Source organism: Podarcis pityusensis (genome assembly GCF_964106645.2).
Source record: "Podarcis pityusensis genome assembly, chromosome: 16".
Classification (NCBI taxonomy): domain Eukaryota; kingdom Metazoa; phylum Chordata; class Lepidosauria; order Squamata; family Lacertidae; genus Podarcis; species Podarcis pityusensis.
Genome location: NC_138041.1, coordinates 11,772,846 through 11,788,088, shown reverse-complemented (window position 1 = coordinate 11,788,088; position 15,243 = coordinate 11,772,846). Strand labels below are relative to the sequence as shown.

The 15,243-nt window shown below is 47.8% G+C and overlaps 2 protein-coding genes and 2 long non-coding RNA genes across 5 annotated transcripts in view; 1 reads left to right on the top strand and 3 right to left on the bottom strand.

The window, feature by feature from the left end:
• RPS6KA4 (ribosomal protein S6 kinase A4) overlaps positions 1 to 4,666 on the top strand; it is a 41,209-nt gene extending 36,543 nt beyond the window's left edge. For both annotated transcript variants that reach the window (XM_080984590.1, XM_080984591.1), the window contains exon 17: positions 560 to 4,666. In XM_080984590.1, coding sequence (XP_080840716.1) covers positions 560 to 772 — 213 coding nt within the window. In that variant the 3' untranslated portion in view covers positions 773 to 4,666. The remainder of the gene's footprint in view (positions 1 to 559) is intronic.
• An 857-nt stretch (positions 4,667 to 5,523) lies between these two features.
• LOC308465084 (calmodulin-1) lies at positions 5,524 to 15,063 on the bottom strand. The gene is made up of 6 exons (XM_080984919.1): positions 14,821 to 15,063; positions 12,103 to 12,133; positions 11,288 to 11,431; positions 9,935 to 10,041; positions 8,197 to 8,332; positions 5,524 to 6,177 (listed from the first exon to the last, which is right to left on the bottom strand). Exons 1-6 carry the CDS (start codon positions 14,821 to 14,823, stop codon positions 6,149 to 6,151), a joined length of 450 nt encoding a protein of 149 aa, XP_080841045.1. The 5' UTR covers positions 14,824 to 15,063; the 3' UTR covers positions 5,524 to 6,148.
• Positions 6,277 to 7,525, bottom strand: LOC308465231. The gene is made up of 2 exons (XR_013980376.1): positions 7,161 to 7,525; positions 6,277 to 7,091 (listed from the first exon to the last, which is right to left on the bottom strand). It is a non-coding gene; the product is annotated as an uncharacterized lncRNA (long non-coding RNA).
• LOC308465230 lies at positions 12,264 to 14,805 on the bottom strand. Its single transcript, XR_013980375.1, has 2 exons — positions 13,973 to 14,805; positions 12,264 to 13,857 (listed from the first exon to the last, which is right to left on the bottom strand). It is a non-coding gene; the product is annotated as an uncharacterized lncRNA (long non-coding RNA).
• Positions 15,064 to 15,243: the final 180 nt, after the last annotated feature.

The window sequence follows — 15,243 nt, the reverse complement described above, 5'->3', positions numbered from 1 at the left end:
TTCCCCCACCCCAAAGAGCAGGTGGAGAGCAGCCTTCCCGCTGCTCCCCGAGCTTGTGGGGCTGGCGGGGGAAGCCCGGGTTCCCCCCCCCCCAGCCCCAGGGACCACACATTCGCTCCATAAGATGCACAGACATTTCCCTTTAGATTTTAAGAGGGGAGAAAGTGCGTCTTATGGAGTGAAAAAATACGGTAAATGGCAGTCGGATGGCAGCTTTACCATCCGGTGAGGGTGGTTACCTTCTCCCTTGAAAAGTATGCAGAGTGGAAGGAGGAAAGTGGGAAAACAGCACTCTTCCCCACTTCCTCTTTCAGCTGTGTGCTTTCAAAGACATAGTTTTAATTCTACTGGATCTGATCCCAGATCACTTGGAAAAGCACTTTCTTTCCAGCTCTCTGGAGGAGGGTTGTTGGCTGATCTGGGGGAGTGGGAAGAGATTGACCAGATGGGTTGGCACTTCATCAAAAACGCAAATTTTGCCCACAAACCTAAAAAAGGTGGCTAGGGTTTCGAGACAAAAGGACAAACCCTCAAGCTTCAACTCTTTCTCCTCTCCCAGGCCTTTAACAAGGGCAAGCGCGAAGGCTTTTTCCTGAAGAGCGTGGAGCACGCCCCCCTTGCCAAGCGACGCAAACTGAAGATGTCGAGCACTGGCGCCGAAGCCCGTCGCAGCAGCAGCAGCTCCTCCTCTTCCTCTTCCTCCTCCTCCGCGACTTCTTCTCGCCCCCACAAAGCCAAGGTTCCCAGAGTTTGCCACGACCCTCCCTCATAGCACCCTGGGGAGAGGAGGCGCATCGCTTGGTCAGGAGGGAAGTGGGTATTTATTGTCTATGTTGCTGTTGAGGGAGGAAGCCCCCTCCCTCCACCCCACCCCACCCCCCCAATTCCACCCCACCCCCACCTTCATTCATGATGGGGTCTGTTTTGTTGTTCAAAGTGGCCCACGTCTTTCGGAGGAAAACTCTCTCTGCGGAGAAAGATTTGCAGCTCCCACCCCCTGCCCAGAGGACGACTCCTTGTGTTTCTTGCAGGGCACTCAGTTGCTGTAGGAAGAACAAGGAGACCATAGGGCAGCCCCGTAAGAAGGCTTTTTAAAATACCAAATCCGTATTCCCTTTCTGATGGTTCAGAGCCTGCAGTCCCATTGCAAAGGCGGGGCCAGGAGAGGTTGGGTTGTAGGTGTGGAGTTTTTTTACACTGATCAAGCGGAGGCCATGTGGAGGTGATGCCTCTCCGTCCCAGCCCTCCCCCTGAAAGCACAAGAGGGGCTGGTCCCTTTTCCTGAGGGACTGGAGTCAGGTGATTTAAAGTCAGGGGTTACAAGTGAAGAGGAACCCGGCCAAAAACGGCTGAGCTATTTTCATTAAGACATGGATTTGCCTCCCTTGAGTCCAAAACCATGTATTGCGGGAGGGTGTGTGTAGACATTTTCTCCTGGGAAAGGCTGCTAAAAAACAACAAAAAAAAATAGGCAGGTTTTTATCCTGGCAGACAGCCGAGTGCCAAGGAAATTTTTTGGCACCTCCTACTATTGTTAAACGACAGAGGGTGGTCTCTAACATTAGTAATGCACAGAGCAGACCCACTGAAATGAATGGGTATGCTCACTTGGGAACATTTGTTTCAATGGGTCTACTTGAGGATACAACCCAGAGGAGCAGGGCCAGGCAGGGAAGAAGGGCTGTGTATCACAGGGACGGGGCAGGGCGGGGGAGGGGCAGAATCACTCACCACTTTAATATAGGATGCACCATGGATGCAAATGGGTTAACAAGCCAAATAGGAATCTCTGCAGAAAAGCGGGGTAGGGGGTGGGAGGAGGTGTCTGCTGAGGAATTCCCCCAAATTTCTGATAATGTGGGGCAAAAAGGGTCTTTGGTTTTTGCCTTATAATGACAACAGAATCTACTGTGCTGGGAGATTTTGTATATTAAAGCTCAGGCACTCCAGGAAACAAAAATGGGATGAGAGGGTGGGAATGTTGAGGGGGAGAGAGAGAGTATATTTTTAGAAAGAGAGAAATATCTGTATGTTTTTTATTATAAAAAATGCTGCAGGCAGGCTTGAGGGGTGGAGTTTGTGTGATAACACACTTGAATTTAGCAGTGGGAAGGGAGAAAATCATTCTCTCAGCTTCAGAAATCTGTCCCATCTCCTTGTTCACTTAAAAGGTAGAACAAGATAAAATGTTGAAAGATGGGGAAGGAACTTTGTTAAATCACATTGTTAAATCCGATTCTGTTAACACCTTGTAACTGCACTTGGAATCAGATTTTAGTTAGAACCAGTTATTCCCACTTTTTAAGACAGACAAAATGGAAGCGTTGAATTTTGCTCACTTCTAATTTGAGAGCAGGATCCTGATTGCATTAGCTTGGATAGGATCATTAAAATAAACAGAAATTTTGAATTTCGCTCATCACAACTTGGAAGTTTGCACAGAGATCCCCTTTCCAAAATTCAGATTTATTTTTTTACTACTAAGACCCAGCCCATCTGTGACTATAAATGAATATGAAAGTCATGTTGCAACAGTTGAAGTTTTTAAGCAGAGGTTGGATGTCCATACGTCACTGACGCTTTAGTTGAGATTTCTGCATTGCAGGTGGGTTGGAGATGACCCTGAGGGCCCCTTCCGACTCTACAATTCTATGATTAATTTGTGGGGGTTTTTTGTAACCCCATTTTGCTTACACTACTGTTGCAGAAAGGTTATGTTCAAATTTTGTCAAAAGTCCAAGCTTTTAAAAGCAAATAATTGTACGTGTTTACAGAGCACGGAGGGATTCTAATTACCTAGCATTTGTTAATCAGATTAAGGCGGAATGACTGAAACCTGAGGTCAGCCAGTGAAGACTAGTAGGAGATTCAGAACAGATAAAAGGGAGGACTTATTTAAAAGGTGCGTAATTAACTATGGAACTCACATGGAGCTTTAAATGGATGGCTATTGATCCTAGTACCTGTATACTGCCTCCCAGCTCAAAGGCACCATGCTTCTGAATAATGGGAGGGAAAACAGCAGAAGACGGCTGTCCTCATTTCCTGCTTGTGGGTTCTCCATAGGCATCTGCCTGGCCACTGTGAGAACAGAATGCTGGACTAGATAGAGCTTTGGGCTGATCCAGCAGGTTCTTCTCAAAGATGCAGGACTGTGTTAAGGTGGTAATCATTATTGAGGCCCAGATCTAAGAAATTCTAGTATATAGCAAGTGTATGAATAGAAAGGCATGTGTATGTGTCTGTCTAGAATTATCAAATATGGAATGAAAATGTTATTGTAGTAAAATAATAGTGCCCTGAAATAATAACAGGAAAAGGGAGAATTAGGTTTAGACAGCAATTCTTTACACATTTATATAGAAGGAAGTCTCATTGAAACAATAGCACTTGCTTCTGAGTAGACATAGATAGGAGTGCATTGTTAGTCACTTTAAAGGGAAGTGCAATTAGAGATGTAAACTACCTGGTAACTTTGAAGCCAGAGAGAGGGAAATAATAGGTTCCTCCCTCGCCAATCCCAAAAAGTGGAAATTTTGGAATCTATTTCATGGCTTGACTAGCTGTATCCATTCAACCCAGGAAATGCAGCGAGGTCAGCCTCTTAACTAGCTTGAATTCCCTCAGTAATCACCTTACATCCTCAACAGCTGAAGAAAACTGCTCTCACCTCACTATTTATAGCTAATCTAGCTTTGGTGTTAGAATATAAAGTGTTCACCTTAAGGGAAAATATTTAACAATATGCTTTCTTTTCCGTGTTTCACAAAGTATCCACCCACCCCCCCTTTTTAACTGATATAGAGGGGCAGGAAAGTGAAACCGCAGATAATATTCCCCCTCCAACAAAAACCTTTTCCCCCTTCCTGGGCATGACAAAGTGCATTTTTATTGGGAGATGAATTGGATTTCCTGGGCAGCTCCCAAATGCTTCTTGCCGATTTAAGGAAAATGGACTAGAGGAGAGAAAATGTGTTTGTTTTGGTCACAGTATGATGGGGAGAGGGTCCCAAAACAGCTCTTCTGCTTCCATTCCCTTTGGGAGTGAGCGAATGTGAAACACGTGTCTGTTCTTCCCAGGAGAACTCATTCTTGCTTCATCACCAGTGTGAATGGGCCAGTGTTTAACAGAGAAACTCTGGGCATATGTCTATGCGACTTATTTGAACCATCTAACTTGTTTTAAGTGGACTCTCAGCTAAGGAACTCTATTTAAATAAACTGCAAAGATCTCAAACAAGGAATTCTCGGCACCTGTACCAAAACTACATTTCCCCTTTCGGGAATAGCACGACAATAACTGCCGTTAAAGTTTAGATTTGTAGCAGAGATGCTTACCGAAAAGAGTCTTGCCAGCTGCTCCCCCTCGTTCATGTTTTTTTGCACTTGGCAGCTTTTTTCATTTGGGGAGGGGGGCTCCCCCTCCTTGGGGAACTGGGTATCCATGTATGTTTGTGTTTATATGTATGTGTGTGTGTGCGTGTATGTCTTAATTGCCATATCCCCCATACTCTATGCTGAAGAGATGGTGGAGGATTGAGTGGGAATGTATTCTTAAGTCCTTCTCTAAGCAGCACAAACGGCCAAGAACCAGCCATCAGGGGCATCTCATCCATGCAACCAAACCTTGTGTATTTTTTATTTGAAAATAAAAATCACCTCTGAAGCCAACGTGTTTTGTCTTACTCTTGGCACTGGGAAGCCTATGCCTCCCTCTCCAATTGCAACAGAGGTTGTCACCAAATGCAGCAGCAAGGTCCAATCGCCCACTTAGCCAAAACCGGAGCACTTACCAGTCATGAGATAAACCTGGCCAGATTGAACTTGATTTCATAGATATATACTGGACCCAGGATAATTCAAAGGCAAAATGGAAATTGTGTGGTTGATGCATTCCTGCAGTAAATCCAGATGAGCAGACCCAACCTCTGGTTTGATGTGCACAGCTTGGTGCAAGAGGCCTGGAACAGGGTATGTGTCAAGGTTAACATGCAGAACTCAAGATGATCCCTTGATGTGCTTTCATTAGGCCCCAGAAATCCAACTGCAGCCCCCATCGTCTGCCCCTGTGGCCACACTTGCAGTTTTGGATGCCAGTGTAGAATTTCCTTCTCTTGCCTTGCCCACTTTTTGGACTCTTTCCCATGTTGGACACCTAGTGTGCTGTAGCTTCTGACTTCCACCAATCTGGTGCTGCTCTGAGGTCATCATAAACACCCCTTATGCACAAATAAAACCTCCCTACAGGCTAAAATGCCCCATTGGCTGTCTGCCCCATTTTTAAGCCACCCCCAACCAAAAGAGAACCAGAAACAGCCCCTGTGATGATTCACACAAGGTGGGAAGCTTGTGAGAAAATGCTATTCTCTAGTTTCTGGGAAGACAAGAATGAAAAGGCGCTCTTTGCATGGGAAGGGGAACTCTACAGAGATCTGTTTCCATGCCGGGTGAGAGGAATAGATGAAGCAGCCTATTGCCTTGAAGGAGCAAACTGTCTTTAGACAAAGCACACTGGACCCATCCTTTTGAAACACACAGACTTTATTCAAAAGAAGAAAAAGAAACCATACACCAACTGGAATGGAACAGAATCATTCCCTGAAGCCACTGGAAGGTAAGGGAAGAGGGGGTAGGGCACGGCAATTATTAAGAGGTTTAACAGTTACAATATACCCAAGATATGCAGATATTCCCAGGAAGACAACTGCAGATGGCGGAAGGAGGCACTCAGCTGAACAAAACAGTCCATGGATGCAAGGGTTACACGCTAACTGGGGTGTGGCCTTTGGAGAGGGAGGGAGCGCAGGCACAAGGCAGCGGTGGAGCCAAGGGTGGAGGGGTGCCTTCACTATGGCAGCCCCTCTCCACCACTGGGCCACCCACAATGCTAGGAGTTGGGCCTTGTGTCGCTTCTCCTGGCCAGGGCGCTCCATTGGCTTCCTGCCATCCCAGCTGTACCCACTGCGGGCACAAGCATGTAAACCAAGAGGGAGGGGGAAGAGAGCAGAGAATGGCCACAAACCGCTAAAGCATCAATGGAGGCGTTGAGTGCCAGACAGACAGGAGGAGCTGGAGAAGATTTCTATGGTAAGCAAACAAGTCCTTCCATTCTGCACAGGGAAAGGGAAAGGGGCGGCCGCTGCTTCTCTTATTTGGCAGTCATCATCTGTACAAACTCTAGAGGAGCAAAGGAGAGAAGAAAGGGAAGTAAATCAGGACATTCCAGAGGCAGGTACCTTTCCAAACATATCCTCCTACCAATGAATTTTAAAAGATAAAAATAATGGATGTATTCTTTTAAGTGCTTACCTAGGGTTGCCATAGGTCTGGATTTTCCAAGGCATATCCAGATGTATGGCAGTCCATGGCAGTGCTCAAAAACGGCTTTTTGTGATTTTGCCCTAAAAGCTTTAACAACTTTGGCACGGAATGAAAGCAAGTAGTGTCAGGAGACTTCATAGTGCTACTCAGATGTTTGGGAAGACATCAGTCATTTTGGTACTATGGATGAACTTGCAAGGCATCTCTCCCAGGAGAGAGAATTTGACAAAGATGACCCAGCTTAGCACAAATATCTGCACCATTGATGTTGGAGTGGTTGCCATCAGTGAGCACTCTGTGTAGATCCATACAGTGGGCAGTAAGTGCCTCTTCTGGTAGCTTGTAAAGGATGTACAAGTATCCCCATGGACTCCTGCAAAATTCCAGCTGCTCAAGTCACTCTTCAGCTGATACATGAGCAGGGTCAACAAAAGTACAGATCTCCCGTTTGAAGATTCCTTTTGGGCTACTGCACTCATCGTGAATCCGACCCTCATATTCACAATGAAATACTCAATAATGAGATTAGAGACCATTCTACTCTTACTCTGGGCCCGGGGGATTTTGCCGGCCTGGTTACCTCATTCCAACAAATGGCCTACTTCTGGTAGCTGCGGAGAGAGTGATGGAGCTCAGGGAGGGGGACTTGCAGCCCCAGCCATTGTGTGTGCTGAACATGATGAAGAATAGAGGCCTAAACCTCCACAAGGCTTTCCTGCGAGAGCAGCGGAGAGGAGGCCAGCAGCAAACCACAACCAGAAGAGATGTAGCTCCAGGAAGCAGAAAGAAGCTCCACCGGAAGGGGTTTGGAATTTGGAGGAGGTTCTCTGGAGAAGCACAAGCCAAACCCTTTTCCATTATCCCCACAAACTGAAGCACATCTCTCGGGCGATTTGATCCCAGGGCAAGGAGGTGTTGCGAGCAAGGATTCTCCCATGTAGTCATGGGATGCAACAATTGTTTCATATGGCCCCCGACTTCATACACACATGCATCAGTCTTTGTAGCACGGGCAAACCACACCTGCCTAAGTCCCATAAGCCCTGTGAGCAGCCCTGCAAAACTGACCATAGGGGAGGGGCACAAAGGCGGCTCTTCTCGCCCAGGGCACTATTTGTCCCAGGGCCAGAGTCTGCCCTTTCATCATCATTATTATTATCCATTATTATTATTTCTATTTATATACTGCCCTTTATCCAGAAACCCTGGGGCGTAACGTAACGTAACGTAACGTAACGTAACGTAACGTAACGTAACGTAACGTAACGTAACATAACATAACATAACATATAAAACACAACACAACACACGTAACGTAACGTAACATAACATTACAGCTTAATAATAAAATAACCATAGTAACAATCCTCCCACATTTAACAGGTCATAAATTATTTAATGGATGATGGCCTGGGTAAAGAGGAATGTTTTCACCTGGCACCTAAAGATATGTAATGACGGCGCCAGGCAAGCCTCTCTGGGGAGAGCATTCCACCGGCGGGGAGCCACCACAGAAAAGGCCCGTTCTTGTGTTGTCACTTTCTGAAGGTCTCGGGGAAGGGGATTTGGAAAAGGGCCCCAGGTGACAAGTGCAGGGTCCAGGTTGGTTTGCATGGGGAGAGGCAGTCCTTAAGGTATTGAGATCCAGAGCCATGTAAGGCTTTTAGGTCAAAACCATCACTTTAGGAAAAAATGAGGTTCTTGGGGCTTTATTAAAGATCTACACAAGTTTTTGGCATCCATCTTTCTAAACAAATCTCTGAAAATTATGTGGGTCATAATTCCTGAGCAAGACCCATTGAAACAAAGACTTGCCCAAGAGGATGGCGGCTCTGTGGTGCCACTCGTGCCACCGCATCCAACTCCCCTCCTCACCTTCATAATTGACTTGTCCATCCCCATCTATGTCAGCTTCCCGGATCATTTCGTCAACTTCTTCATCTGTCAGCTTTTCGCCTAAGTTGGTCATGACATGACGCAGCTCTGCAGCACTGATGTAGCCGTTGCCATCCTGTGTGTGGAACCAGGAAAGGGAGAGAGGCAGAGGATGTCGACACCCATAATAAGCTATTACTCCATCCACAGCTGGCTTGTCCATCCTCACCATAAAGCAAATTAATGCACTTTGAAAGAAACATCAAGAAGAAGCACAGATGCATGTGACTATTTATGCAAGGAGAGAATGTGGCTGTGCGGTGGTCCTTCTTGCTGGCTACTGTAAGAAGAGGATGCTGGAACAGGAGGACCTTTGACCTGATCCAACAGAAAGGCTCTTCCTATGTTCTTAACCCCCACACTTCAGACACTGATCCTTTCCGCTGTGGACCATGGAACAATACTTCCAAACAAGCTACACAGCTTCTAACCCAGTTATTTTCTCTCTCCTTCCACTTTTATTCCTCTGTAAAGACGTTTTCCTCCTTGAAGAGACCCTTTCTCCATTCCTCTCTACAAATTTACAGTGCACACGAAAGCTCATACCAATAACAAACTTAGTTGGCCTCTAAGGTGCTACTGGAAGGAATTTTTTTATTTTATTTGCATATTTGTTTTGTTTTGACATTTTCTCCAGACAATTTTCTCTCAAATTGCAAAGAAGGGAGGGGGAACATGTGTGATAACCCGGGGAACAGATTCCTCATGTCCTAGCCAGTTGGCCAAGTGGCCTGGATTCAGATGGAAGAGGAGTTCTTGCCCCAGGGTTTATTTGGCACCCAGAATAAAACCTAAAGCGACTCAATGAGACTGATCATGTGAGGAATGTTACTGCACTCACCGAAAAGCTGCACTTCACAAATGAGTCTAGGAAGCACTTAAAACTCCATCCCCAGTTCACCCGGAGCATCAGCCAGGCCTGCTGGCTTCACTGTTCTCCCATGTGAACCAACTGCATCTCTAATAGGACACCAAACCATCCTCTGTAGTAGAAGAGGGAGGATCATAATGGCCGACACTAAGGGGAAACGCTTTTACCACTACGGGACTTGCCGCCAGTAGTTCCTAGGAAAAGTGTTCAGCAATTTTCAATCTCTGGCTAAAAAGCAGCAGTTTCTATTGTATAACCTTTTCCCAATTATTGGAATAATTTTGCTTCAAAGAAAAACAAGGCGGCAGAGCTAAAAGGGCAGAGAGACTGTAAAACCTCTGTGAAAGTGTTGATCCCAACCAGGAAGAACAGCAGCTAGCCAGCAAGAAAGCTGGTGTTAGTTTTAGTGTTCTAGCTATAGGACTGATGTGACCTAATGAACTTTCGACATTCAGGTTCAGCTCAAAAATTCCTACCCTTGGGCTCCTTGAAATCTCTTTCCAAGTCCATCCTGAGGCCTTGGAATTAGAGTCTCATATGCTGGGATACAGCAGAACCTTTGGCTGATGTTGCTGAACTAAAACTCCCACCAGCCCCAGCAAGCATTGCCAATGATGGGAGTTGTAGTTCAGCAACATCTGGAGGGCCAAAGGATCCCCACACCTGGGATAAACATCTCTCCTGCTGTAGGCCATCCACTGGAGAAAAGGGATGCTGAGCATGTGCAGAATGCCCCTAGTTCCACTAGTGAACAAGTTGTGTAGAATCCTAGCAAACATCTTTTCATCACAAAATTAGCCCCCCTACCTTGTCAAAGACTCGGAAGGCCTCACGAATCTCCTCCTCGCTGTCTGTGTCCTTCATCTTCCGAGCCATCATAGTGAGGAATTCTGGGAAATCAATGGTGCCATTCCCTGGAGAAGGGTCAGCTCTTTAGTGCTGTGCCTAAAAAACTGCTGCTGAGATCACCTGTGTAGCAACATGGAAGTCTTGTCCGCTGGTCTGCCCTCCCGCCTAGCAGGGTCAATACTTTTCAAGGGAACAATGGCTACTGGAAACGCTTTCCTCTTCCCCCTGGACGGGGCAACAATGGCTTTGCCAGACACCAGAGTGGGTGGAGAAACCCAGTTTCAGGTGTGTGTTCAAGTAACTGAGGGGAATAAGGGGAAAGGGCCATGTAAGCGCCGGATAGGCCCTGCTCTCTTTAGGAAGGAGCCACAACATTCCATGATTGAACTTGGATTATCCTCAAGCTGAGAAGGCAGCTAAGGGAGTTCATTCACAAACAACTAGGGCAGGACCCCAGTTGGGTGGTGGGTGAATAATCAGTCCAGAGGGTGGCAAACCCCTGCAACCAAGCCAGGCTGTATTTCCACTAGGATCACCTTCCTTCCTTCCCAGGTTTCAACAGCACACCAAGGACAGCTTGCTGTCGCTTTCACCCAAAAGGCTGCTGTGGACCCAGCATCCTCCAAATGTTCACTTCCATCTTCTACTTTGGCTGTGACCAATTAGGACTGGGGCTTATGCATCTTGTAGGATGCAACTACTGTTACCCAAACCTGAGACCTTTCACTAGGGCAAGTTAGGTAAAGGTAAAGGGGCCCCTGACCATTAGGTCCAGTTGTGGCTGACTCTGGGGTTGCGGCGCTCATCTCGCTTTACTGGCCGAGGGAGCCGGTGTACAGCTTCCGGGTCATGTGGCCAGCATGACTAAGCCGCTTCTGGCGAACCAGAGCAGCGCATGGAAACGCCGTTTACCTTCCCGCCGGAGCGGTACCTATTTATCTACTTGCACTTTGAGGTGCTTTCGAACTGCTAGGTTGGCAGGAGCAGGGACTGAGCAACGGGAGCTCACCCCGTCGCGGGGATTCAAACCGCTGATCTTCTGATCGGCAAGTCCTAGGCTCTGTGGTTTAACCCACAGAGCCACCTGTGTCCCTCAGCTAGGGCAAGTTACAAAGACTAAAATAAATGTGTCAATTTCCCACCTGCACCATGTAATTGGCCAAAGAAACGAGACAATCCTAACTGGAGGGCCAATGCTCCAGTTCCAGCACTGTTCCAATCCAATCCAATACCTGTTCCAGTTCCAATCCAATACCTGTTCCAGCACTACCCCATTTCCCACCCGTCCCCAGTCTTGAGTGCCCAGCTCACCATCAGCATCCACCTCATTGATCATGTCTTGCAATTCCGCCTCAGTGGGGTTCTGCCCCAGGGAGCGCATGACGGTGCCAAGCTCCTTGGTGGTGATGGTGCCATCGCCATCCTTGTCAAAGAGGGAGAAGGCCTCTTTGAACTCTGAGAGAGGCAGGGAAGAGAGATAGCTCAGGGCCAGATATTACCCCCTCCAACCCAAGACCCAGCCCCCAAACTCAGAAAGGAAACCAGAAAGGAAAGGGGCTAGCTGAGTACATTTGTAACCTCCTCCTAAACCCAGTTATCACCTTGGCAGGTATGGAGAGGGGAAGGACTACCCAGGCTGTGTCTGGGGGAAGAACGCAAGTATTCTCCCATGCAGGTTATCCAAGTCTTGCTGGGGGATAGAACTGCCCTAATGCATCAGCCCTTAAAAGATCCTGGGCCCAAACACCCAGTACTGTTTTAATAGCATTTTTTCAGGATGCAGCTACATCAACATGCGCCTCCCCTCCCTCCAAGGTACACTCGGCTAGCTTTAAGGGTTTAAATCAGTAGGGTAGAGGTCAAGCAGTATTCAGAGAAATACTTTTGAGGAAGGACATTACACATTCTCCTGTTTTACACAGGAAAGGAGCAAAGGCTGGGAGATTGTGAGGCAGTGAGTTTAGCTAGGACGTTCAGGGCCAAGCAAGAGTTTGGATGGAGGACCAAGTCCAGCACCAATTGCTGGCTCTCTTGGCATTTATGCCACACAACTGGTAACACCAACTCTTTAGATTTTGACAGATGCTGCCAATGTTCCTGTCCCCAGGAGCAAAATAATTTCTCACCTGCTATTTGCTCCTCTGTCAGCTGATCAGCCTGAAGGAAGGCCATGGAGAATGGTGGGGGAGGAGAGAGAAAATCAGTAAGTTTTGCAGGTCTCACCTTCCTGGTCCATGACAGCCGCACCCCATTTATTTTTCTTTCTCTCTTTCTCTTTCTTTCTTTCTTTCTTTCTTTCTCTCTCTCTCTCTCTCTCTCTCTCTCTCTCACACACACACACACTCACTCACTCACTCTCATTGACTTCTGAACTCAATGCAGTTGTTGCCTCCACTCTCTCCCAAAGACTCACATCTGCACTCAACCCAAGTAGAGGGAGTGATATGGACTAAGAACAGAACACCCCCACAGGCCTGCCTTATGCTTACTTGGACCATTTGTCCATCAAGCTCAGGACTGTCAACACTGATTGTCAGCAGTTCATCAGGATTTCAGCTTGGGGTCTCCTGGCCCTTCTTGGAGATTGAAGCTGGGACCTTCTGCATGCAAAGCAGGTGCTCTTCCCAAGGTACAGTCCATCAACTTCAGCCTTCAGGAAGGGCAACATGAGGCCACCAGCTCCTCTCTGACTCTCTTCTCCACGCACCCTGTACTGCCCGCTTCCAAACTTGGATGGGCTCCTGCCACCTATGGTTCCCACCTCACCTACTTCAAGTTCTCCTAACCCTTCCTTATGTAGCCTTATCACATGCTCCAAGTTCCTGTGTCAATAACCCATTTTTGATGGTTAGCATTTTTCTACTTATAACCAACATTTATGGTGGTTTACAAAGCAGTATAAGCACAAAAACAGGAGAGAGGGAGGTCTTTGCCCTAAGAAGGCTACACTCTGCGTTTTCACAGTCGGAGGACACAACAGAGCCTGGGAACATGTGCCCCTCCCCTCTTCATCTGAAGGTGGGTGACCAACATCACACCAACCCCTTCAATGTTCTCCTTTTATAATCATAAGGGGAGTTTTTAATCCTCTCTCAGGGAAGCTCCTCTTTCCAGTTTCTCAACTGTCTTTCCACTAATTCTTTCTTTAATGGAAACCACATGAGGGAGAGGGAGAACAAACACAGATCCTCCCTCCTGTCTGCTCATACTGTATCTCCCAACCCTATCATCTGTCTTGGGATTCACCCCTGCTCCCTTTATATTTCCATTCTCAAGGCCTTAGGTAAGGGCTGTAGCTCAGTGGAAGAGCACCTCCTTTGCATGCAAAAGGTCCCTGGTTGGAGCTCCAGCATCTCCAGGCTGGGCTAGGGAGCACTTCTGCCAGAAAACCCAGAGAGCCACTGAGCAAGATGGACCAATGATCTGGATCTCTACAAAGCACATTATTTTGCATTTTTAAAACTTTGATTTACTATCCACTCCTCACAACCAAGTCCAACGTTCCTATGCATCCTCTCTTTGAAATATACCCTTGTCTATATATTGTCATTATCTCATTTTTAAACTTGAGATGCCTTAAGCACAGTCATTTTCTCAAGCATGCACACAACTCCTCAAAGGGTGTGTCCTCCACTTCTTACTCTCACCCCCCCTTGCATACACAAGCCTCTTTTCTCCTCCTTCAGGTGTCCACTACCATTTCTCTTTCTCAGCAGTTCAAGTACCCTCAAAATGAGGTTTTCTAGTCACACAACAGAATCTTCTTTTAAAGGCACCCCCTTTCCTATCCACCTGCTCTGAATTTTGCAAATTATTATGTTCTTCCCATTTCAGGAAATGCAAACCCCTTTATCATATTATCTTGTCACTACATCACCCTCCTTCTTCAGGAGTTTTCATACCAATGCTCCATTTTTATCAACTGCCTCTTCTTAGCTGAGCACCCCACTTTTGGGGTAATATGAGGAACCCCCCCAACTATCCCATTATCCACACTTTTATCAAATCCCCCCTTATTTAAGGGATCCTCTTCTCAGCATCCCAACCTTTATAAAGCTCTCTCTGCCAGGGCTGCATACTTTTATGAGGCCTTTTGGGACTCCTCCACCCCAGCCCATTCCAAGAAGACTTCCACCTTCAAGGGGAGGGTGTTCCACAGGTGCAGCTGTTTTTGAGGCAATTCCTTTCTTGGCTCCTCCCGCTTTTGGGGAGAAGTTAAAAGATTCCCCTTAGACTTCATCACCCCCACATCCTTTGCAAAGGGAGGGGAAAGCTGGCCATACACAGCTTTTTCTTCCTCTACACCCATCTCCTATTAACCCATCCACTTCCAGCTGCTCAAACCCCCAACATGGGTAAAAATAAAAAATGGGGGGTGGGAGGGGGAAAGACACTTTGAACCCCTCCCACTTCTTCACCTTCATAAGCTTCCACCCTATAATATGCCATCATTGGTGGGATGTCCCAGCCCCCCCCCCGTGACCCAGTAATATGAGCCACAAAGGCCCCCATCTTCCGTCCCCATCAGACATGGAAGCACCCCCATCTTTTATTAACCCAACTCCACGCACATCCTATTTGGGGGATGGGATGTGAATCCTAAAAACCTTATTTATCTTGAACTTGACCATCGTAAGACCTCCATGGTGGAAGACCCCTTCTCAACACACACATATATTCATTTTGGAGAGGGTCCCCTCCCCATATAGGCCTCCATTGAGAAAAGGGGCCTGACCCCTTCCCTCCTTAAGGCGCCACACTGCGGGGGGTGGGGAGGTCGAGACCCCCCTCCTCACATGACCTCACGCTTCGCCCCCTCCCCATTTAAGCCCCCCCTCGCTCACCATGGTGACGTGGGGGAGGGGAAGCGGCGCTGCGACCTCTCGGCTCCTGGCTGGCGTCCGTCTCCCTCCACCCGGGGCTGAGTCGTCGCCGTTGCCCCGCTCGCGCAAGCGCTCTCGCTCGCCCTCTTCCTCCTCTTCTTCTTCCTCTGCTCTAACGGCAAGCGCCGAACGTTACTTCCCGGGCCCCGCGCGCACGCGCATTCCCCTCCCTCCGGCGAGCCCCCGGCAACCGCGGCCGCAGCAATAGGAAAGGCGGCCCTTTAAATAACCCCCGGGCCCGCCCCCTCCGCAGTCACGTGCGCCGCCGCCCGACGTCCCATTGGCTTAGCCTCACCTGCATTGCGTCAGGGGAGGCAGCTTAAAGGGAAAGCCGCGAGGAAATAGGGCGTGTTGTGAGCCGGGAAGGAGGAGGGGGCGGGAATG